This window comes from Spinacia oleracea, chromosome 4 (assembly GCF_020520425.1).
Source record: "Spinacia oleracea cultivar Varoflay chromosome 4, BTI_SOV_V1, whole genome shotgun sequence".
Classification (NCBI taxonomy): domain Eukaryota; kingdom Viridiplantae; phylum Streptophyta; class Magnoliopsida; order Caryophyllales; family Amaranthaceae; genus Spinacia; species Spinacia oleracea.
Genome location: NC_079490.1, coordinates 38,359,996 through 38,384,060, shown reverse-complemented (window position 1 = coordinate 38,384,060; position 24,065 = coordinate 38,359,996). Strand labels below are relative to the sequence as shown.

The 24,065-nt window shown below is 35.8% G+C and overlaps 4 protein-coding genes across 5 annotated transcripts; 3 read left to right on the top strand and 1 right to left on the bottom strand.

The window, feature by feature from the left end:
- Nucleotides 1-4,964: 4,964 nt before the first annotated feature.
- Nucleotides 4,965-8,103, bottom strand: LOC130459462 (phospholipid:diacylglycerol acyltransferase 1-like). Of its 2 annotated transcripts, none has more exons than XM_056826836.1 (3): nucleotides 7,759-8,103; nucleotides 6,718-6,904; nucleotides 4,965-5,606 (listed from the first exon to the last, which is right to left on the bottom strand). In XM_056826836.1, exons 2-3 carry the CDS (start codon nucleotides 6,742-6,744, stop codon nucleotides 5,325-5,327), a joined length of 309 nt encoding a protein of 102 aa, XP_056682814.1. In that variant the 5' UTR covers nucleotides 6,745-6,904; nucleotides 7,759-8,103; the 3' UTR covers nucleotides 4,965-5,324. The 2 variants fall into 2 exon arrangements, 1 of the variants encoding a protein (XP_056682814.1); XR_008918856.1 differs by having other exon boundaries at nucleotides 5,582-5,721; nucleotides 7,759-8,096.
- Nucleotides 8,104-8,754: 651 nt separating this feature from the next.
- LOC110777754 (uncharacterized) lies at nucleotides 8,755-9,237 on the top strand. Its single transcript, XM_021982338.1, has one exon. It carries the CDS (start codon nucleotides 8,755-8,757, stop codon nucleotides 9,235-9,237), a length of 483 nt encoding a protein of 160 aa, XP_021838030.1.
- Nucleotides 9,238-9,300: 63 nt separating this feature from the next.
- LOC110777755 (uncharacterized) lies at nucleotides 9,301-9,771 on the top strand. The gene has a single exon (XM_021982340.1). It carries the CDS (start codon nucleotides 9,301-9,303, stop codon nucleotides 9,769-9,771), a length of 471 nt encoding a protein of 156 aa, XP_021838032.1.
- Nucleotides 9,772-23,028: 13,257 nt separating this feature from the next.
- Nucleotides 23,029-23,822, top strand: LOC130471474 (secreted RxLR effector protein 161-like). Its single transcript, XM_056841635.1, has 2 exons — nucleotides 23,029-23,485; nucleotides 23,536-23,822. The coding sequence occupies exons 1-2, from the start codon at nucleotides 23,029-23,031 to the stop codon at nucleotides 23,820-23,822; spliced, it is 744 nt and encodes a 247-aa protein (XP_056697613.1).
- The last annotated feature ends 243 nt before the right edge of the window (nucleotides 23,823-24,065 follow it).

The following is a 24,065-nucleotide window of genomic DNA, read 5'->3' as shown; positions in this document are numbered from 1 at the left end:
GTCAACAACTTTGTTCCTGAAATCTTGGATGTCCAATCATCCCAGTCAAAGGAGATTAGAGAGGGACTTGAAACATTGTCTGTTAACAAAGAACTTGACAGGCTCAGCAACTCTATGCCTGAAAACGTGGTGGACCAATCATCCCAGTCGAAGGACATTAGAGAGGAGCTTCAGGGAGCTCAGCCAGCCGGACCAAGTGCAAGTTCAGATAAAGAAACTAAAGGCAGTTCTTGGCTGCAAAAATCTCCGTGGACTCAGCTTGTGGCCGGTGGAAAGAGTAGCTCCTTTAGCATTTCACAGAAATTACCTAGAGATCTACTTGAGAAGCAACAGTTAAACAAATCAAGTGATAGTGGCACTTCAAATGGTTTTTTTAGTAGCTGCTATTGAAGTTTAGGGTGCTGATACTCGCAGCCCAATCTGAATTGCATAATCTTTTGATTGCTATGTATATTCTACATTGTGTGTTTTTATTTTTGTAAGCCTATTAGCTCAACTGGCCGAGCACCGTGCAACTTGCGCGGAGATGTAGGTTCAAATCCTACATAGGCTATTGGTCTTATTATGGAACTTCAAAAGTTAAAGTTAGCCTTTTTGAGTTAAGAAAAAAAATAAAAGTTAGTTTTTTTTGCATTAAAAGTTAGCATTCATGTAGTAAAAGTTAGGTAAACTGATATAAGATTTTTCCAAAATTTTACTAAACTAAAAATGTAAAAGTTAGTTTTTTACATTAAAAGTGAGCGTTCATATAGTAAAAGTTATGTAAACTGATTATAAGATTTTTCTTAACTTTTACATTAATATTCTTAACTTTTATGGAGTATTATTGATATTATTAATTTTTACCAAATAACTTGATTTAGTTAATTTACTATCTTGTAAAATGGTATTGAAAATTTAGAGCCAGTACCAAATTTATTTACTATCTTGTAAAATGGTATTGGAAATGGTACTGAAAATTTACCGTCGAGTACCAAATAACTTGTGATTTATTTAATTTACTATTGGAAATGGTATTAAAAATTCATAACGAATGAAATATGATGTTCTAAACATCTAAGCTACTTATCTATAAGCAAATAAACAATGATGTTAATCCTATAATTATGATCTTATAAGATATTTATTCTCGTATTTTAGTTATTTTGTAATATACAAATTTGGTGCTATTTCCTATTTTCCGACCAATGAAGTGTTTGAGAATCATATGGATTTGTATAGATGGTTAAGTAAGAGGTATGTCAATTTAAAAAGACGATGGAAGAGCAAGAGAGGTGGATTGTCGATCATTGTAATTAAAGAACGATTGAGCCAAAAGGGTGATGATATTGGAAATTTGGAGTTGATTACCAAATTTATTTACTATCTTGTACAATGGCATGGGTATTTAAAGCTTTGTACCAAGTTTACTTACAATCTTGTAAAATGGTATTGTAAATTTGAAGTTTAGTACCAAATTTATTGACTATCTTGTTAAATGGTATCGAAAATTTAGAGTACAGTACCAAATATATTTACAATTTTGTAAGACGATGATGTAAATTTGGAGTTAAGTACCAAATTCATTTACTATCTTGTAAAATAGTATTGTTCATTTACCAACTTGTGACTTATAAGTTATAATATATAGTCAATTATCTTATGTCAAAAATAGAAAAGATAATCGTATGACTCGTAAAAGTCACAATGAAGCAAATAGAATGTTCTAAGAATCTTAATTAGATGCAAGCTAACTATGATATTAGTCTAATGAATATGATCTTATAAGATATTAATTCAAAACATAAGCTAAGCATATGATACAATATGATCTTATAAAATATTATATGACTCGTAAGATAATTATATAAACCAATGTGATATTATAAGATACTTGACCTTTTTAACTATGTATAATGTTATAAAATAATTATATGACTCGTAATCAATAAACTATGTTATAAAATAATTATATGACTCGTAACAACTTGTGACTTATAATAGTCAATTATCTTAAGTCAAAAACATAAAAGATAATCGTATGACTCGTAAAAGTCATAATTGGAAGCAAATAGAATGTTCTAACGAATGAAATATGATGTTCTAAACATTTAAGCTACTTATTTATAAGCAAACAAACTATGATGTTACTCCAAATCTCCAATAAATATGATCTCATATGATAGCTATTTTGCAATATACAAATTTGGTGTCATTTCCTATTTTTGATATTATAAATTTGGAATTGAGTACCGATTCTATTACTATCTTGTAAAATGGTATTGGAAATTTAGAGTCAATGCCAAGTTTATTTACTATCTTGTAAAACGGTTTTGTAAATTTGGAGTAGAGTACCAAATTTATTTACTATATTGTTAAATGGTATTGTGCATTTGGAGTTGAGTACCAAACAACTTGTGACTTAATAGTCAAATAGGATGTTCTAAAAAATCTTAATTATATTATTTTTATGCAAGCAAAGTATGATATTAGTCCAATAAATATGATCTTATAAGTTATTCATTCAAAACATAAGCTAAGTATATGATTCAATATGAACTTACCAAATTTTATATGACTCCTAACATAATTATACTCACTCCATCCATAATGTTCCTCGTGTTACTATTCATATGATCAAAGTTTAAAAACTTTGAAAACTATTAGTAGTGCAGATGACAAAAAGAATATTAAATTGTGGGATCTCATTGGATTCCTTTCAATGTAAATTTTCTAAATAATAATTTTCTTATAATTTTACTAATGGTCAAAGTAGTGCATTGGAGACAGCAATATATAATGGGAAAATTAGGAACATTATGGAGCGGGGGAGTATAAACCAACGAGATATTATAAGATAATTGACCATTTAACTCTATATGATCGATGTTATAAGATAATTATATGGATGTAATCAATAAAGTATTATATATTAATTTATGTTATTATGAATCATAATTGTAGTTTTGATCAATAAATAAACATATGCTATTAAAAGTCTATAACTTCTACTAAAATAGACACCTGGACTGACACGTGTCACTTCATGGTGCAAAATGGTATTGCAAATGTGGAGTTGAGTACCAATTCGTTAACTATCTTGTAAAATGGTATCACACATTTATAGTTGTGAGTACCAAATTCATTTACTATCTTGGAAAATGGTGCTGGAATTTTTTTAGTTGTGTACTAAATAGTTTGTGACTTATGATAGTCAATTATATAATTTCCTAAGGAATTCATAAGATTCGAGAGATGCATGTTTTCCGAGTTATGGTTTTTGATTGATTGTTGTCCAATCCTGATCTGCATTTTTGGTGAATCGTTGCCCTAGATTCCCTTAATATTGTATTCCCCGATTTAATTATTGTCTTAGTTTTAGTTATATAAATCAACCCTTTTTCCTGTTCCCAATAGTCTAAACCTTAGTTTTAATAGTAGAAATAAGAACACCTATTTCCATGTGGATACGATCCTGACTTTCCTTGCTACCTTGTTAGTGGAATTAGGTTTATTTTTTATTAGGTGATACGACTTAAGCCTGTCAATAAGAAAACTATGATATTAATCAAATGAATATGATCTTATACGATATTAATTCAAAACATAGGCTTCCTAGTTCCAAGTGAAACACAATTTCAATTTCAATTTCAAATTCAAAGTGAAACACAATTTCAATTTCAAATCACAATATTCCAATTTCAAATCAAATTCAAAGTGAAACACAATTTCAAATTCAAATTCAAATTCAAACACAATGTTCCAATTCCGCTTCCTAATTCAAAACTCCACAAGTTCAATATCCGCAATTTCCAATTTAAAAGTTACGATAATCCAATCCTCGAGTCCGAATCCTGATTTCGTACCCCAATTCAAGTTCACATACATTTACAAAATTTGATATCAAAATCGAACTTTAAGCCAAAATGGGGAAATGGTATTGAAATTTTGGATTTGAGTACCAAATTCATTTACTATCTTGTAATATGGTATTGAAAATTTAAATTTGAGTACAAATGCATTTACTATTTTGTAAAATGGCATTGAAAATTTAAATTTGAGTACCAAATTAATTTTTTATCTTGTATCTTGTAAAATGGCATTGAAAATTTAAATTTGAGTACCAAATTCATTAACTATCTTGTAAAATGGCATTGAAAACTTAAATTTGAGTACCAAATTCATTTACTGTCTTGTAAACTGGTATTGGGAATTCGATTTAATTTCGAACTTTTGTTCAAATCCGAGCACAAATTCTAAGTCAAATACAATTCCAATTTGAAAACATTCCAAATCCAAAATTCCAATTTCAGTTCCTAATTCAAAGTTATGATATTTCAATGCTCGAGTCCAAATCCTGATTTCGGACCCCAATTCAAGTTCAAATATGTTTCCAAGCCTCCTCATTACAAAATTCAATACCAAAATTGAACTCCGGGGAACGTTTCCATTGCAAAAATGGGAGCCGGCCCCTAACGGCCTAACCCGACCAAACCCGAGCCACAGTGAAACCCGAGAAAAAAAAGCATTCACGAGAAGTGTATCATTGTAAGTAACGATTGAGCCAAAATGGGAGGAGCAAGAGAGATGGATTGTTGATCACTATAAGGGACAATTGAGCCAAAAGAGGAGGAGGAATTATGGATTTGAGTACCAATTCATTTACTATCTTGTAACAATGGTATTGAAATTTTGGATCCCAATACCAAATTTATGTACTATCTTATGAAAATGGTATTGGCGTTGAGTACCAAATAACACTTAGGATATGCAAATGTCTTGTAAAAACGGTATTGGAAATTTGTAGCCCAGTACCAAATTTATGTACTATTTTATAAATGGTATTGTAAAATTGACATTGAGTACCAAATAACTTGTGACTTATGGTAGGAAATTATCTTGCGTAAGCAAACATAAAAGGTAGTCATATGACTTACAAAAGTCATAATGAAGCAAATATGATTTTGTAGATGGTTAGGGCTAATCTAAATTAAGTACTTATAAGAAGAAAAAAAACTATGATATTAATCGAATAAAATATGATTGATCTTATAAACAAATGTTACATATATACTCTGTATATCACTATATGAAATCTATATTTTCAGCCTCCATAATCAGTAGCCTCAAGGGAGTATCCACTTTCTTTAACAGGTAGGAGCTTAGCCTGAAACTCTCTGATGTTGTTGCTGCTTTGATTTGTAATTTTGAGGTACCAATCCCCAGCACCATCTGGCACAGGCCATGGTTCTTGGTTCACCCACACCACAAACCAGCCACGCCGAACAGTGAGAATCTTTCCACAGGTGCTCTTGAGACAACATTTTCAAGGTCCTAAGTCCTAACTACATCACTTTCCACTGAGTATTTTTTTCTGTAACAGTTGCCTTACGTATGGCAAGTGATTCTTGGGTGCCTCTACCCTCTAATAGATTAGCAGGAGGAGCATGATCATACTCCCTTATAAAAGTTTGCATTCCAGAAGGGTTAAACCGGGTTTTCCCTTTCCATGCTTTAGCACACATGTAACCAGCACTCAAAACAGGAACTGTTTCATCTCCATTAACATTGTAAACCCCTCCTTTGAGACAAGAGCACTCATCTGAACTGTCTGCCATTGTATCAATCTGAAAAGGAATGTAACAATCTGTTGTTGCACTCAGCTTGTAAATATAGGCTCTCTCAGTAGGAATTCCAACTCCATATAAAGAAAATATCTCCATATCTGAAGCATTTGGAAATCTGCATGTATTGTAAGACAAGGAGTGTAAATCACATGCGAGAAAATTTTCAACCTTTTATCTACCTCATACATGACCTAGAATGAGACGCTTGTTCAAATTTACAAATACATAGACTAGTTGTACATAAATGATAATCAAGCAGTGTGCACAATACACCTGCGCCAGAATTTTGATTGCTTTCAACTTTGTGTTCAAATTCTTCATTTTCTCCAAAAAATTTAGAAATGTTAACACCTTGATGGACTTTAAGAAATCCAGGAAACATTATGAGATTCAACAGAATCAGTGTTTACTGATTACATTATTTGACCGTTAATTTCTGCAATGAATGACATAAAAACTACTCAGCCGGAAAATAGAAACAATGAATTTGTGTTGCAGCCTTACGGGAGAAACCCAAATGCCCCAAATCAAGATAAATAATGGTCTGATTTTTATTTTATTTTGTTGACAACGAGAATTAATGGTCTGATTGTAACAAACTTTACCTTCATGAAGTGTTCAATGGATCACACAAAAACCAAAAAGTTGGTAAACAAGGGTAACAAAAATTAAAAAATCCTACTTTAAAATTGATAAAAGGGAAAGTGACTATAATTTATTTTAAGGATAACAAATATAATTAGTAGTGACATGAACTAGGCCACCCCAAAGTATATTCAGTTGAAAATTATTACTTGAATGGTTAGAAATGTAAAGCATATCATAACAAAAAAATTGGACGGCAACTTTGCATGGGTTGGAAATAGCCAACAACTCTTTAGCCAGATAAGAAGTGTAGCAGATGAGTGTAGCATATCATTAACATACGTTCAACGGATGAGTGTAACTCCTAAAAACCATAGAACTTTCTCTCGCAGTTAAAAAAAAGTTATCACTTGTCATAATGTCATAGCCGGGTAACAGGAACAACTAACAAAACTTTAAACAAGATAACTTCCAAGATTTGAATAGTTCAAGAAATAGGTGAATATAAGTAAATACAATAACTTACAGTGTACTTCTGCATAAGCGTCTTCATCTTTTGACGATTTCTTTTCCAGATTTCAACAGACGCAAGCCTTCATAATTCAAGTCTTTGAATGTACTTCTAAATTTCAAGGATGAAACACGTACTCAATTGAAAATTGGAGAGAAGTGGGTTTTAGAGACAAGTGTAGTCTGCCAACAGATGCACAAACCTGGTGGACAAATTTAGAACCCATGAAATCATTATCAAGAACCACCGATCCTCCTCCCGCTCTTAAGTCTTGTAAGAATGATTTTGTAAAAGTTACATAGACAAATGCAACCATTTCTACTTGAATAATGATAGCAATACAAAGAAATAGCTAAAATCTACCTCAAGTACGAAAAGACTGAGTGTTTTTCTGTAAGGAAAAAAAATCCAGCATATCTGATTTTATAGTGAGGTTATAAGCTGAAACAGTATGGTTGAATCATCATTTTACTTGGCTAGCATTAAATTATTAAGTATCAACCAAGACCTAATGTTTTTTCTAAAATCAAGCCATTAAGTAGATGACAAAACGTAGCCTATAAGTATTAGCCCTCTTTCTAACCCATACTGAAGTCAGCAGTTCTACAAAGAAAACATAAAAATATTCACACTTTAATACACAAGGTAAACCATAAGCTACAACATTAGAAATTCAAACTTACAGAACCAAATTCAGTAGCAAAGCAACTAGATAAACCATAACACAACCCACTCCAAACCACAGCAAAGCACGATGAACAAAAATCAAACATAAGTACCTAGCAGACATACTAACATGGGATCCCAGGGATAGTCAACCTCGGAATAAGGCATCACAATTCACAAACAATCAGATGAAATTTTCAAAGGTATCCGAATTAATATAACCTAATTTAGAGCATACTTAATAAATCAAACAAATTAACTTACAACACAAAATCCAAACTCTCGATTTCTTACAATCAAACAATCTTAACTTTACAATAAATAGGAACATGTGAAATATTATCACAACAACGCATAAATCGGAAATAAAATACAGAAGAAATTAAATACCGATTTCCGGAACTTCTTGATTGCCGCCATAGTCTTGTGCTGTCGTGCTTTGAACATCTTCCATACCTGAAGAACAATTCAATTTCAAAATAATTAAAAACCTTAATTTCTAAAGAACGAGATCAATGTAATTTAGGAATTAGAATTAAAATATGAAATCAGTAAATATGAGGGAAATAAGAGGAGAGAAAGAACCCTAGAAAATGGAAAATTGAAATGCGAAGAGTTAAAGCAGAGAGATTCGAAAATCTCAGAAAGTTTGAAGTGATTTTAGAAGAGAGAGAAAATTTTAACAAATTAAATACTATCTACTTTTACAAATAAGAAAAAGAATAAATAAAATATATTTTGAAATTTGAAAATTGAAACCAGAATTGTAGAGAGAAGTAGAAAATTAAAGGGAAATGTTTAATTAGTGGGTCAAACACAAATAAGCACGTGAATTTACCTTTATACCCTTGGTATAGTTTTCAAAGACTCTAGCTGGTAGAGTCTCAGAAAACCTCGTATTACATCACCACTGTTATCTCTTATGGCAAAACTCATCATTATGTCTCTTTGTTTTTATTACACCACCATTGTTAATTTGTTATCTTATGGAAAACCACTTGCGGCATATCATTATTTGCCACAATTGCCATTAATTTGCAGCATGACGATTGATAATGTCATTAAATTGTCGAATGTCATTAATTGTTCGATTGATATGTTATGCCATCTTGTTTGTCTTTGTTCAGAAGTTTAAAGATTATGCCGCAAGTTCGAACTTTGTTTGTCCTTGTTAAATTACAATCTGGTAGTATCATGTTAGACAGGTTTTTATTAACGCATATGTCTTTGGTTATTTAGTAATGGATCTGATTATTTTGTTAGTTTGCACGACTGTACTTATTATGGACTTATATGTATGATTTTTGTTTAACTACGAAATTAGATTACAACTTGATATGGATGTGTCTAAGTCCTAATTTAAAATTTTCACATGTAGTGTGAATTATGTCGAATCTTACAAAACTTGAATTTACGGCCCTTGATATTACTGGAAAGAACTACTTGTCTTGGGTATTAGATGCTGAAATTCACCTAGATGCAAAAGATCTAGGTGATACAATTAAAGAAGGAAATAAAGCAACAAGTCAAAACAAAGCTAAGGCTATGATATTTCTTTGCCATCACCTCCATGAGGGCCTTAAGATAGAGTACTTGACTGTAAAAGATCCACAAGTCCTTTGGAGTAATCTAAAGGAGAGGTATGACCACCAGAAAACTGTGATATTACCTAAAGCTCGTTATTATTGGTTACATTTAAGACTACAACACTTTAAGTCTATCAGTGAATATAACTCAGCCATGTTCAGAATTACTTCACAATTGAAGTTATGTGGAGAGAAAATCACTGATGCAGAAATGTTAGAGAAAACTTACTCTACCTTTCACGCGAATAACATTGTCCTGCAGACACAATACCGTGAAAAATGATTTAAGAAATACTCTGAACTTATATCTTGTCTCCTTGTGGCTGAGCAAAATAACGAGTTATTAATGAAAAATCGTGAATCACGTCCAACTGGCTCTACTCCATTCCCTGAAGCGAATGTGACATCCCATAATGGGAAAGAAAAATATCATGCCAACAATAGTGGTCGAGGACGTGGTCAAGGACGTGGACGTGGAAGTGGATATGGATATGGTCGAGGTTTAGGCCGAGGTGGTTCTTTCAAGAGCTCGTATCCCCACCAGAAGTGGGACAATAAAGATGGTAACAAACAAGAGAAAGATAAAAGCGAAAATGTGACCAATGTATGTTATCGATGTGGAGGAAAAGGTCACTGGTCTCGTACATGTCGTACACCAAAACATCTGGTTGAGCTCTATCAACAATCATTGAAGCAAAAGGGAAAGAAAGTAGAAACAAATCTTGCGTACAAAGATAGCGAAGGTGACTTTGATTATGGCGATACAACTCACCTGGATGTTGCTGATTTCCTCACCACCCCTGGAGGGAATAATTAATCATTAGAGTCATTTATGGTCATTTAAAGAATAAAACTTTATTTACTTGGATTCATGTTATTTTATTTTGGTTTTTTTTGTTTGTTTGAACTATAGTTGAAGGAAATAGTGCCCTTGGTCCAAGTATGCATATAATATTAAGTCTAATAAATGCGGTTTAGTATTAATTAACAAGTTAATAATTCAGTGAGATCAAGTGAGCTGAATGCCTGACTAGAGGCCGCTTCAGTTCAAGTGGAATTAATTATATTAATCCACAGCTTACTCTTGACTGAACCCGTAGGGTCACACAAATAGTACGTAAACGGATCAAGTGTTTAATGGCATTAAATACTCCATCTATGGATATTCGGAATCGACGGATCTTGGTTTCAGTGGGAGCTGAGATCGTCACAGGCAAGAAATGAATACTCCGGAAACGATGATATTGCCGGAAACGGAAATATGGATCGTATCGGAAATATAAATATTATCCAAGTCGTAGATGTTGCCGGAAACGGAAACATGGTACGTATCGGAAAATATTATCGGAAATGGAAATATTGCCGAAAACGGAAATATTGTCAGAATCGGAAATATTATCGGAATCGGAAAATAATTCCGGAAACGGAAATATTAAATATTTGTTCGACACGGAAATTAATTCCGGAATCGAAAATATTAAATATTGTTCGTATCGGAAATAAATTCCGGAATCGGGAATTTAATAGAAAGCGTATCGTACGAATTAGCATCGGACGAGGCCTGCCAGACGAAGGCCCAACACGAAGTCGGGCCATCGCCCAGCAAGCCATGCGCGCCACACGAGCAGCCAAGGCCACGCCAGGCCCAGCGCAAGGCCAGGCCCAACAGGCCGTGGCAGCGCGCGCAACTGCGAGCAGTGGGCTGCGAGCATTGCTGCTGCTCGCGTGGGCTTGTAGCTCGCGTGGGCCGAGCGGCCGTGTGGGCTGTGCGCGGGCATGGCCTGCACGCTTGCGGGTCAGGTCATGCTCGTGTAGAGTTTGTGTTCACATACGAAACCTAAAGAGTATAGGATTTGTTTAATGATTAAATTCCTAATCCTAAAAGATAAATTAATTAAATAAGAATTCTACTAGGATTCTAATTTAATTAATTCGTATCCTAGTAGGATTCGATTACTTATTCCATGGTCTATAAATATGAGTTAAGGGCTCATAATTTACATCGAGTATTCAAGTATTCATAGTGATTTTGAGAGCAAAATTCAGTCACACAATTGCCTACAACTAGCCGAAAATTCCAAGTACCTTAAGGGCGATTCTAGTTGATCAAGCTTAAGGCGGATCCGGACGTGCTGTGGACTATCTACGGAGGGACGACACTTGGAGTCCTAAAGACTTGTTCTTGTTCGGTTCGGGCGCAGCTAGGGAGGGCACGCAACAAAGTGTATGCATCTAAACTATGCTACATGATTATGTGTAAATAATATGCTTTCCTGGCTTTATCGATTTTCCGCATGATTTATGTTTTGTCATATGAATCATAACCTAATAGTGGTATCACGAGCCTCTTATTATTTTCATAATCTAAATTGCATAAACATGGTTAAATTTCACAAATTTGCAAGGAATTAAAAGGGGTGATTAATTTTCGTAATTGTTAATTAATTGCAAAAATGCGTTTATTTAATTATATGTACGCAGTTTTTCGGCAGTTTCTTCGTTACTCATCCAAATCGAATGATTTTTGTGTCAATTCCGCATGTAAAAGGCATTCTAAATTTTTGACAAAAATAATGTTTTTCGGCCGAACCCAGAATTCCCAAATTCGAAGCCTAACTATGACTTTTCGGAGGTTTTAGTTTTTTGAACGCAAAAGTTTGCAAATTTAAGATGTTAAATTAAATATTTGCGATTCTTGTTGATAAATCTTGAATTTTTGATTGACCTACAGTATATGTTTAACAAGTTTGAATGCCTAGCCTTGTTAATTATACAACCTAATTTGTAATTATGATTAATTTGTTGAAATTCGAATAATTTAGAATTAATTTGATTTTCATAATTAATTAATAATTTAATTAGGTATCTATGATTAAAATCCACCATAAAAATTGTTAATTTATGTTAAATTTTTAATTTTTATGACCTAGATTTGAATCCATGTTAATCGTAAATTAATTGATTAATAAATTTTCGATTTTTCGCCCTAAAATTATGAAATTAATATGTTTTATTAATTTGTCATTAATTTTGAATTAAAAATTTTAAATTTTTATGAAAACGCTCATTAATGTTGCACGCACAAAGCAATGGAAGCTACGTGTTACCCTTAAGGGGTGTTGTATAGTGCGGGCACGCGACGACGAGCAAGGGAGCTCGTCTCCCATGCGGTACGAATGCAGCGAGCAACATAGCGCATGGCGCACGCAAGAGGCAAGGGAGCCTGTGCGTGTGTGCCGTGTGTTCTATGCGATGGGCGAGGCAACGATGCATGGCACGAGCGACGAGCAAGACGCGTGTGGGCAGCGATGCTGCCGCGCCACAGCGCACCTGGCTCGCCCAGCAAGCAAGCAAAACGCGCGAGCAGGGAGCGATCCCTCGCTCGGCGCGCTAGCCTGCGCAACAACACGCGACACAGCACAAGGCTGCGCGCAGCGTGGCCAGCAATGGCCCGAGTGCGTGTGGCGTGTGGCTGCCTGTGGCGTGTGGCTGTGTCTGCCTTGTGCAACGATCGATCGAGCGGGGCGCGCTGCCTCGTGGCTTGATGGGGTGCCTCGTCTTGCGACGATTGGTACGTTTTGATTTACTTTTGAATTTTCAGTTCGGAAATAATTTTAATTAACTTTAAAATTGATAATTTAAATTGTTTTCTTGGAGTTTAATTTTGAATATTATAATTATTATAAATGTTATTTTATACTAATTATTTTACTAAAATTAAATCCTTGAATTAATTTAAATTCATTTAATTCAACTGAAAATAAATTAAATAAATGGATTCAATTATAATTTTATATGAGCTTTAAATTTTAATTAAACTTGTATGTTTCCGGTTAGACTAGAAATACATTTTTATGTTTAAAATTAGTAAAGCATATAAAGTTATTGGTTTAACTGGGAGAAATCTTAGTCATAAACTCTTGATTAGGTCTACAAATCCCTTAAGGTTAAACAACTTGATTAGAATTAATAAGGACTGAATAATTGGTAGATTATTGGTGCCCTTAATTAATTGCTGCAAATATTTATGTGATGCATAACATGTTTTACTAACCAGCTATGTGGGCCATTCATGATAATGAATGGGTGAATGATATATATTGTATATGTACTGTTTTGCAGGTTATGAAGTGACTAGTATGGCCCAAATAGGATAGAAAATATGGTTTGCGTACCATTAATTTGAATGTAATTGGTCTAAAGTACCAAAATTGTTTTTCAATTCAAATATGGTCTGTGTACCATCAAATAGTTGTAATTAGTTCAATTATAGCTTATCCTATTTGAAGAAAATGGCGCCTCCCACGGAGATTTTCAAGACGGAATTTGAAGTTGAAGCTTCAAGATGAAGTCGGGCCATACTAGATCACATTTATCTTATGCATGTTTTAAGTTATTTATTGCTTTTAAATATGTCTTAAATATGCATGAGATCAAAGCTTAATTATGTTGCATGATTAAGGTTTTAGTTCACTTAAAATCTAACCAACATAGTTAGAGCCTTAAGTTCCAAACTTAAAAATTGAGTTAAAAGGTGCCATGCCAAAATAACACTTACTTGGATATCCTTTCTTCATCGATCTTAGTAATAGTTTTCCGCCATAGCGAGGTGTTACTTATCGATACTAAAGGGGTAAGGTACACAAATAATTGTGAGTACATGTTAGTTTTGGTGAGACTCAACGATATAAGTAAGGAGTCCTTTTATGTCGTGGCAAAATCGATAGGTTTACCTAATAAGTTCTTAGACGTGCCTATCAACCAAGAGTAGTTTCTAGACTATTAGCAAAAGGCTTTTGCTTACCTAAAAGATTTTAGAATTGAGTCTAAATACATAATGTGCTTAATTCTTCAATGGATTTTAGGATCTTGGAATAATTTTATTCACACCTGCCGGAACACATAACTTGAATAAAATGCTTAATGAACATTGAATTATGCATGTATGCTAGAATTTAAGTTTATTAAGAGAAACTGTGAATGGTTATTTATTTGTTTATTCTTTTCAATTGTATTTTTAACTATGGCAAACAACAATCAAAACATCATCATGGGTTCTGAGCTTATGGTCAAGCTGAACCTAACAAATTTTCTTGAATGGGAAGCTAAGCTAGTTGAAATAGTCAGACTCAATGGACTTGAGTATGTACTATTACATCCCATGCCAAGCTACTATGCCAGAGGCATGACCCCTGAAAGATTTTCCGCCTGGGATGCGGATCTCAAAAAGGTTATGAGTCTCATGCTGAACAATATCCCTGATGAATGGGCTAGAAGGTTTGTAGCTTATGAACCTTTTACGCTCATCAAGAATCTGAGGGATATCTGTCGTGCAAGCACGGAGGACAGGGACCTGAACGTCCATGAGTTGATTGAATCAATGTCTGGTCTAAAGGTTAGTTCTCCCAACAAGTGTTATAGGATGGAAGTCCAAGAAACACATGTTCAGCTCCTTCGCACTAAACAAAGGGTAGGCGTCCCACTAAGGTTCCATGTGGATCTTATGCTTTCATATTTCGATAGCCTAAGCCTGCTAGGAACACCAATAAGCGAAAGGATGGCAGTCTCTATCTTGCTCAATTCACTTCACAATGGGTTTGGTCGCTTCAAGCAACTATACCTAAGTGAACCAAGAAAAGAAACAGTTGCAGAATTTGTTCACCTTGTCAGAAAGGCTGAGATAATACTGGACTGTGAAGCCAAAGATTTACTCAAGGCTAAAGGGATACCGTTCAAGAAAAGTGGAAAGTCCAAAGGCAATGCTAAATCAAAGCAGGACAAATCCACATCAAGCTGTCTTTATTGTGATGGAATAGTCCATTACAAAAGAGAATGTCCAAAGATAAAGGAAGATCAGAAGAACGGAACAGTCGTTCCATCTTCAGGTATTTTCGTTATAGACTGTACACTTGTTAATTCAACTTCTTGGGTATTAGATACAGGTTGTGGCTCACACTTATGTTCCAATTCTCAGGGACTAAGAAGAAGTAGAAAATTAAGCAAGGGTGAAGTCGACCTACGAGTGGGAAATGGAGCACGGATTGCTTCATTAGCTGTAGGAACTTATTATTTGTCGTTGCCCTCTGGGCTAGTTTTGGAACTGGCCGGAAGAATGTTTCCATGTTCCAAGTCTTACTAAAAACATCATTTATGTTTCTTGCTTAGATGCTAAGGGATTTTCCTTTTTAATAAAAGACAATAGTTGTTCGTTTTATTTTAAAGAGATGTTTTATGGATCTGCTAGATTAGTCAATGGACTTTATTTATTAGATCACGACAAACAAGTTTATAACATAAATACCAAAAAGGCCAAAAAGGATGATTCAGATCTCACCTATCCGTGGTATTGTCGATTAGGCCATATTAACTTGAAACGCATGGAAAGACTTCAAAAGGAAGGAATTCTAGAACCATTTGACTTAGAGGATTATGGTAAGTGCGAATCATGTTTACTTGGCAAAATGACAAAGCAACCTTTCTCTAAAGTTGGAGAAAGAGCAACTGAACTATTGGGTTTAATCCATACAGATGTATGTGGACCAATGAGTACAAATGCTAGAGGTGGTTTCAGCTACTTTATCACTTTCACTGATGACTTCAGTAGATATGGTTATGTCTACCTAATGAAGCATAAGTCTGAATCCTTTGATAAATTCAAGGAATTTCAGAGTGAAGTAGAGAATCAATTAGGCAAGAAGATTAAGGCACTGCGGTCTGATAGAGGCGGTGAATATCTGAGCTATGAATTTAATGACCATCTGAAAGAATGTGGAATTCTATCAGAATTGACTCCTCCTAGAACACCACAATGGAACGGTGTGTCGGAACGGAGGAACAGAACCTTGCTAGACATGGTTAGGTCAATGATGGGTCAGGCCGAACTTCCAATAGAATTTTGGGGACATGCACTAAATACAGCTGCACTCACTATAAATAGAGCTCCGTCTAAAGCTGTTGAAAAGACTCCATATGAGTTATGGTTTGGAAAGCCTCCAAAAGTGTCTTTTCTTAAAATTTGGGGATGTGAAGTATACGTCAAAAGATTAATTTCAGACAAACTTCATCCAAAATCTGACAAATGTATCCTTGTGGGCTATCCAAAGGAAACAAAGGGGTATTACTTCTACAATACATCTGAGAACAAGGTGTTTTTTGCTCGAGATGGTATCTTTTTGGAAAAGAATCACATTTCCAAAATGACAATTGGGAGAAAAGTAGACCTCGAAGAAATTCGAGTCGAACAACAAACTCTAGAGAATGCTCAAGATGACATTCAAGATGAAACTCAGAGATCTTTAGAATTATCTGGTGAGAATCATGGTCTATCTAGAGATGTAACCCCGCGTAGATCGCAGAGATATAGATCTCAACCGGAAAGGTACTTAGGTATTTTGACGAACGAGAGCTATGGCGTTCTATTACTTGAAAGTGATGAACCTGCGACTTACAAACAAGCTATGACGAGCCCTAGCTCCAAGCAATGGCAAGAAGCCATGCAATCTGAATTAGACTCCATGTCAGAAAACCAAGTATGGGATTTGGTCGATTTGCCAGATGGCTACCAAGCCATTGGAAGCAAATGGGTTTTCAAACTAAAAAAAGACAAGGATGGGAAACTTGAAGTTTTCAAAGCTAGATTGGTTGCAAAAGGTTACAGGCAAGTCCACGGTGTGGATTACGATGAAACCTTTTCACCAGTTGCAATGCTAAAGTCTATTCGGATAATGTTAGCAATCGCTGCATATTACGATTACGAAATATGGCAGATGGATGTCAAAACCGCTTTCTTAAACGATATTTTAACAGAAACTGTGTTTATGACACAGCCTGAAGGTTTTGAGGATCCAAAGAATGCTAAAAAGGTATGCAAGCTAAAGAAATCAATCTACGGATTGAAGCAGGCATCCAGAAGCTGGAATATACGTTTTGATGAAGCAGTCAGTGACTTTGGTTTCATCAAGAACGCAGACGAATCTTGTGTATACAAGAAGGTCAGTGGGAGCAAAATTGCTTTCCTAGTATTATATGTCGATGACATATTACTTATCGGAAATGACATTCCTATGTTGAACTCTGTCAAGATTTGGCTTGGGAAATGTTTTTCGATGAAGGATCTAGGAGAAGCACAGTACATATTGGGCATCAAGATTTTCAGAGATAGATCTAAAAAGATGATTGGACTTAGTCAAAGCACTTATATCAATAAGGTGCTTGATAGGTTCAAGATGGCAGACTCCAAGCGAGGCTACCTACCCATGTCTCATGGAATAACTCTAAGCAAGACTCAGTGCCCAAAAACACTTGATGAGCGTAGACGAATGAATGGGATTCCATATGCATCATTGATTGGTTCAATTATGTATGCTATGATATTTACACGCCCGGATGTTGCGTACGCACTCAGTGCTACGAGTAGATACCAGTCAGACCCAGGAGAGGCACATTGGACTGCTGCCAAGAATATTCTGAAGTACCTGAAAAGGCACAAAGATGACTTCCTGGTCTATGGTGGAGATGATGAATTAATTGTTAAAGGCTATACGGACGCAAGTTTCCAAACCGAAAAAGATGATTTCAGATCACAGTCTGGGTTTGTCTTCTGCCTCAACGGAGGAGTAGTAAGCTGGAAAAGTGCTAAGCAAAGCACCATTGCGGATTCTACAACTGAAGCGGAGTACATTGCTGCACATGAAGCAGCAAAGGAAGCTATATGGCTAAGGAAGTTCATAGGTGAACTTGGTGTAGTCCCCTCCATTAAAGGACCAATAGCCCTGTATTGTGATAATAACGGAGCTATTGCACAGGCAAAGGAGCCTAGACACCACCAAAAAGTCAAGCATGTACTTTGTAGATTTCACCTTCTACGAGAGTTCGTTGAAAGAAAAGAAGTCGAGATAAGCAAGATTGGAACTGATGACAACATATCAGATCCATTGACTAAACCTCTGCCGCAGGCGAAGCACAACTCGCATACTGCAGCTATGGGAATCAAGCATATTGGAGAATGGCTTTGATGTCCTTTTTTAATGTTTTAAAGTTTTAGAGTTTAATTCTTTGTAAAACATTATTGGTTAATCATTCACAATAAATGAATAGAATTCATTTTTCCCTTTAATTTGTGGTTTATTAAATGATGAGTCCCTTCAATTTGACGATATATTCAAGATAGACTGTCAGGACCAGTTCTGTGACTAAGAAATGTCTATCAAGTGAACTTGAATGTCAAAGGTTGAAAATGGTCCCTGGTCGGAGTTTTCTATAAAATTGGACGCATAGAAAACGTTAGACGACTAGAATGCAAGATGACTAGTAGTTCTGTTTCTTGAACTATGTGGACATGGCAATGTCAAAATCATTTGCATAGATACTTTGGGAAGACTAGTATCGGATAGACCTATGAAACTTTACTGTAAGAGATGAAAATCTGTCATAAGTAAATTTCATTAAAATTATTAGACACTAAATCCTCAATACCTGAGTGATTTGAGATTACTTGTTTGAGAACTGGTTACTTTAACGTTGACCAACCGTCGCACCGTAAAAGGAGGCTATAAAGGCAACGCTCAGGTAATCACCTATCAAACGAAGTCTAATCTCAAGATTGCAAGATTGGGATTGTCCTCCCATAAATCGGGATGAGATGCTTAAAAGTTGTACAAGGCCACTCGGAGAGCTAGAAACTGTAAAATGCATGGCCGTGCTCGGATGAATCATAGGCTATGATTATCTGTTTATTTGATCAGTTGAACTCTGAAATCGAGAAACACCTCTGGACATAATAAGTATGACAACTCTTACCTTATGTTCAAGAGCAAGCATCGAGCGACAAAGTAATTAGGTAAATGCACACTTGTCCCTAAGGTTAAGTGGGAGACTGAAGGAAATAGTGCCCTTGGTCCAAGTATGCATATAATATTAAGTCTAATAAATGCGGTTCAGTATTAATTAACAAGTTAATAATTCAGTGAGATCAAGTGAGCTGAATGCCTGACTAGAGGCCGCTTCAGTTCAAGTGGAATTAATTATATTAATCCACAGCTTACTCTTGACTGAACCCGTAGGGTCACACAAATAGTACGTAAACGGATCAGCATTAAATACTCCATCTATGGATATTCGGAATCGACGGATCTTGGTTTCAGTGGGAGCTGAGATCGTCACAGGCAAGAAATGAATACTCCGGAAACGATGATATTGCCGGAAACGGAAATATGGATTGTATCGAAAATATAAATATTATTCAAGTCGTAGATGTTGCCGGAAACGGAAACATGGTACGTATCGGAAAATATTATCGGAAATGGAAATATTGCCGGAATCAAAAATATTGCCGGAAACGGAAATATTGTCAGAATCGGAAATATTATCGGAATCGGAAAATAATTCCGGAAACGGAAATATTAAATATTTGTTCGAAACGGAAATTAATTCCGGAATCGAAAATATTAAATATTGTTCGTATCGGAAATAAAATCCGGAATCGGGAATTTAATCGAAAGCGTATCGTACGAATTAGCATCGGACGAGGCCTGCCAGACGAAGGCCCATCACGAAGCCGGGCCATCGCCCAGCAAGCCATGCGCGCCACACGAGCAGCCAAGGCCACCCCAGGCCCAGCGCAAGGCCAGGCCCAACAGGTCGTGGCAGCGCGCGCAGCTGCGAGCAGTGGGCTGCGAGCATTGCTGCTGCTCGCGTGGGCTTGTAGCTCGCGTGGGCCGAGCGGCCGTGTGGGCTGTGCGCGGGCATGGCCTGCACGCTTGCGGGTCATGCTCGTGTAGAGTTTGTGTTCACATAAGAAACCTGAAGAGTATAGGATTTGTTTAATGATTAAATTGCTAATCCTAAAAGATAAATTAATTAAATAAGAATTCTACTAGGATTCTAATTTAATTAATTCGTATCCTAGTAGGATTCGATTACTTATTCCATGGTCTATAAATATGAGTTAAGGGCTCATAATTTACATCGAGTATTCAAGTATTCAAAGTGATTTTGAGAGCAAATTCAGTCACACAATTGCCTACAACTAGCCGAAAATTCCAAGTACCTTAAGGGCGATTCTAGTTGATCAAGCTTAAGGCGGATCTGGATGTGCTGTGGACTATCTACGGAGGGACGACACTTGTAGTCCTAAAGACTTGTTCTTGTTCGGTTCGGGCGCAGCTAGGGAGGGCACGCAACAAAGTGTATGCATCTAAACTATGCTAAATGATTATGTGTAAATAATATGCTTACCTGGCTTTATGGTTTTTCCGCATGATTTATGTTTTGTCATATGAATCATAACCTAACAATAATTTTATATGACATTATTAAATTTCGGTTATTAAGTTATTCTTATTGATTTCATTAATTTGAAGAACATGAATACCCCTCAAGTTCAGTTAGCAATGAATGGTGAAGATTTATGCTTAGCAGACAGTGCAACTACTCATACCATACTGAAAAGCAAGATATATTTCTCTCATTTGACAATGAAAGAAACTAGTGTGAGTACTATATCAGGTAGTACAAAGATAATTGAAGGCTTCGGAAGAGCTAACATATTATTGCCTATGGGAACGAAATTTGAAATCATTGATTCATTATATTCTCCCAAGTCTCAAAGAAATTTATTGAGCTTCAAAGATATTCGACATAATGGATATCACGTTGAGACAATAAGTGAAGGAAATTTTGAATACCTTCACATCACCGGTATTACCCAAGGCACTAAGCATATTTTGGAGAAATTACTTGCATTCTCCACTGGTTTGTACTACACTAAAATCAATACAATTGAAACATATGCCACAGTAAACCAGAAGTTTACTGATAATTTCACTGTTTGGCATGACCGGTTGGGCCACCCCGGTTCAATAATGATGCGAAAAATAATTGAAAATTCATGTGGACATTCATTGAAGAACCAGAAGATTATTCCTAATGATTTCTCATGTGTTGCTTGCTCACAAGGAAAGTTGATAATACGGCCTTCACCAGCTAAAATAAATTTTGAATCTATCAATTTTCTGGAACGTATACAAGGAGATATTTGTGGGACAATTCACCCACCGTGTGGAATATTTAGATATTTTATGGTTTTAATTGACGCATCTAGTAGATGGTCACATGTATCCTTGTTATCAACTCGTAACTTGGCGTTTGCGAGACTACTTGCTCAATTGATTAGATTACGATCACATTTTCCAGATTTCCCTATGAAGGAAATTCGTCTTGATAATGCTGGTGAATTCACTTCTCAAGCCTTTGATGATTATTGCATGTCCATTGGGCTAAGTGTTGAACATCCTGTAGCACATGTTCATACACAAAATGGTCTGGCTGAATCAGTAATCAAGCGTCTCCAGTTGATTGCTAGACCATTACTTATGAAGTCCAAACTCTCAATCTCTGCTTGGGGACATGCTATATAACATACAGCAGCATTAATTCGCATCAGGCCAACGAGTAATCAAAAGTTCTCCCCATCACAATTAGTTTTTGGTCAGGAACCGAATATTTCCCATCTGAAAATCTTTGGATGTGCTGTATATGTCTCAATTGCTCCACCACAGCGTTCTAAGATGGGCCCTCAAAGGAGGTTAGGAGTATATGTTTGATTTTAATCCCCATCAATAATTAAATATCTAGAGCCATCTACAGGGGATCTTTTTAAGGCTCGATTTGCAGACTGTCATTTTAATGAGTAAGTCTTTCCAACATTAGGGGGAGAAAATACACAGCTGGAGAAAGAAATCAGTTGGAATGAATTATCATTGTCTCATCTTGATCCTCGTACTAAACAATGTGAATTAGAAGTACAAAAGATAATTCATTTACAAAACTTAGCAAATCAATTGCCAGACGCATTTACTGACCCAAATAGAGTGACCAAGTCACATATACCAGCTGTAAATGCTCCAATTAAAATTGATGTCCCAGCAGGACAATATCAAACTGCTAGTGAGTCTACAGCACACCTGAAGCGTGGTAGACCTATTGGTTCCAAACATAAGAATCCTCGTAAAAGAAAAGGAGCGGCGACTAATAATGGCCAGAACGAGGAAACAAAGAATTTTGAAGAATCTCCAGAAGAGACTTTAGACATGACGAATGAAGAAATTCAGGTACCTGATAATGAAGAGATATCAATTAATTATGTCATGTCTGGAATAAAATGGAACCGAAATAAAATCGACGTCGATGAAATTTTTGCATGCAATGTAGCAGTTGATGTTATGGATGAAAATGAGGATCAAGAACCAAAGTCTATTGAAGAGTGTACACAAAGTGATAATTGGCCAAAATGGAAGGAAGCAATTGAGGCAGAATTAAAATCTCTTGCAAAGAGAGAAGTATTTGGACCAGTAGTCCGTACACCTAAAGGTGTAAAACCAGTGGGACATAAATGGGTCTTTGTGTGAAAGAAGAATGAAGATGGAGAAATTGTGCGGTACAAGGCACGTTTAGTTGCACAAGGATTCTCACAAAGACCTGGAATCGATTATGAAGAAATATACTCTCCTGTGGTGGACGCAACTACTTTCAGATTCCTTATCAGTCTGGCAATTAGAGAAGGACTGGATTTACGTTTAATGGATGTAGTCACAACCTACTTATATGGGCCACTGGACATTGACATTTATATGAAAGTCCCAGAAGGATATAAACTGCCAGAAGCAGCAAATTCTAGTTCTCGAGAACATTACTGCATAAAATTAAATAGATCTCTTTATGGATTGAAACAATCAGGGCGTATGTGGTATAATCGCCTAAGTGAGTACTTGTTAAAGGAAGGTATAAGAATGACCCCCATCAGTCCATGCATTTTTATAAAGAGATTTGGAGCAGGATTCGTAATAATTGCAGTGTATGTTGATGATTTAAACGTTATTCGGACTCCTGAAGAGATATCACATACAGTGGAATATTTGAAGAAAGAATTTGAGATGAAAGATCTTGGAAAGACAAAATTTTGCTTAGGCCTACAAATTGAGCACCTAAGAATGGAATCCTTGTGCATCAAACAACATACACAGAAAAGGTACTGAAAAGATTCTCTTTGGACCAAGCACATCCGCTGAGTAGCCCAATGGTTGTAAGATCACTAGATATAGATAAAGACTCATTTCTCCCTCGAGAAAACGATGAAGATATCATTAGTCCTGAAGTACCATACTTAAGTGCAATAGGGGCATTGATGTACCTTGCTAGTCATACGAGACCCGACATATCATTTACAGTAAATTTGTTAGCAAGGTTTAGCTCATGTCCAACTCAAAGGCATTGGAATGGGATAAAACATGTACTTCGTTACCTCCAAGGAACGAAAGATATGGGATTATTCTTTCCTAACCAGACCAAAGAAGACTTAATTGGTTTTGCAGATGCAGGTTATTTGTCTGATCCCCATAATGCTCGATCACAAACAGGATATGTTTTCACATGTGGTGGTACTGCCATTTCTTGGCGTTCCATGAAGCAAACTATTGCAGCTACTTCTTCTAACCATGCAGAAATTTTAGCTATCCACGAAGCTAGTCGTTATGGTTAAGGTCTGTAATTCAACATATACGAGAAGATTGTGGCATATCCACAGGGAAAGAAGCTCCAACAGTTATGTATGAAGATAATGCAGCATGCATCGCACAGCTCAAGGATGGATACACCAAACGTGATAGAACAAAGCACATGTTACCAAAATTCTTCTTCACCCATGACCTGCAGAAGAATGGTGATGTACAGGTTCTGCAGATTCGTTCAAGTGAAAATTTGGTAGACCTATTTACCAAGGCGCTTCCAACTGCTACTTTCAAGAAATTAGTTTACCAGATTGGATTGCATCGTCTCAAAGATCTCAAGTCATGTAATCATGAGGGGGAGTAGATGCGCGATGTACTCTTTTTCCCTTAACCATGGCTTTTTCCCACTGGATTTTCCTGGTAAGGTTTTTAATGAGGCACCATCGTTCGCGCATTAGGAAATATTTTATTTTAAGAGAGAAATTTTATTTTTGAATAATGGACATCCAAGGGAGTGTTATGAAATATAATATGGATGCCCATTATACCCCCGTCAATATTCCCGGAATATTCTAGGGTTCAGTAAAACCCTAACTATTGTATCCTA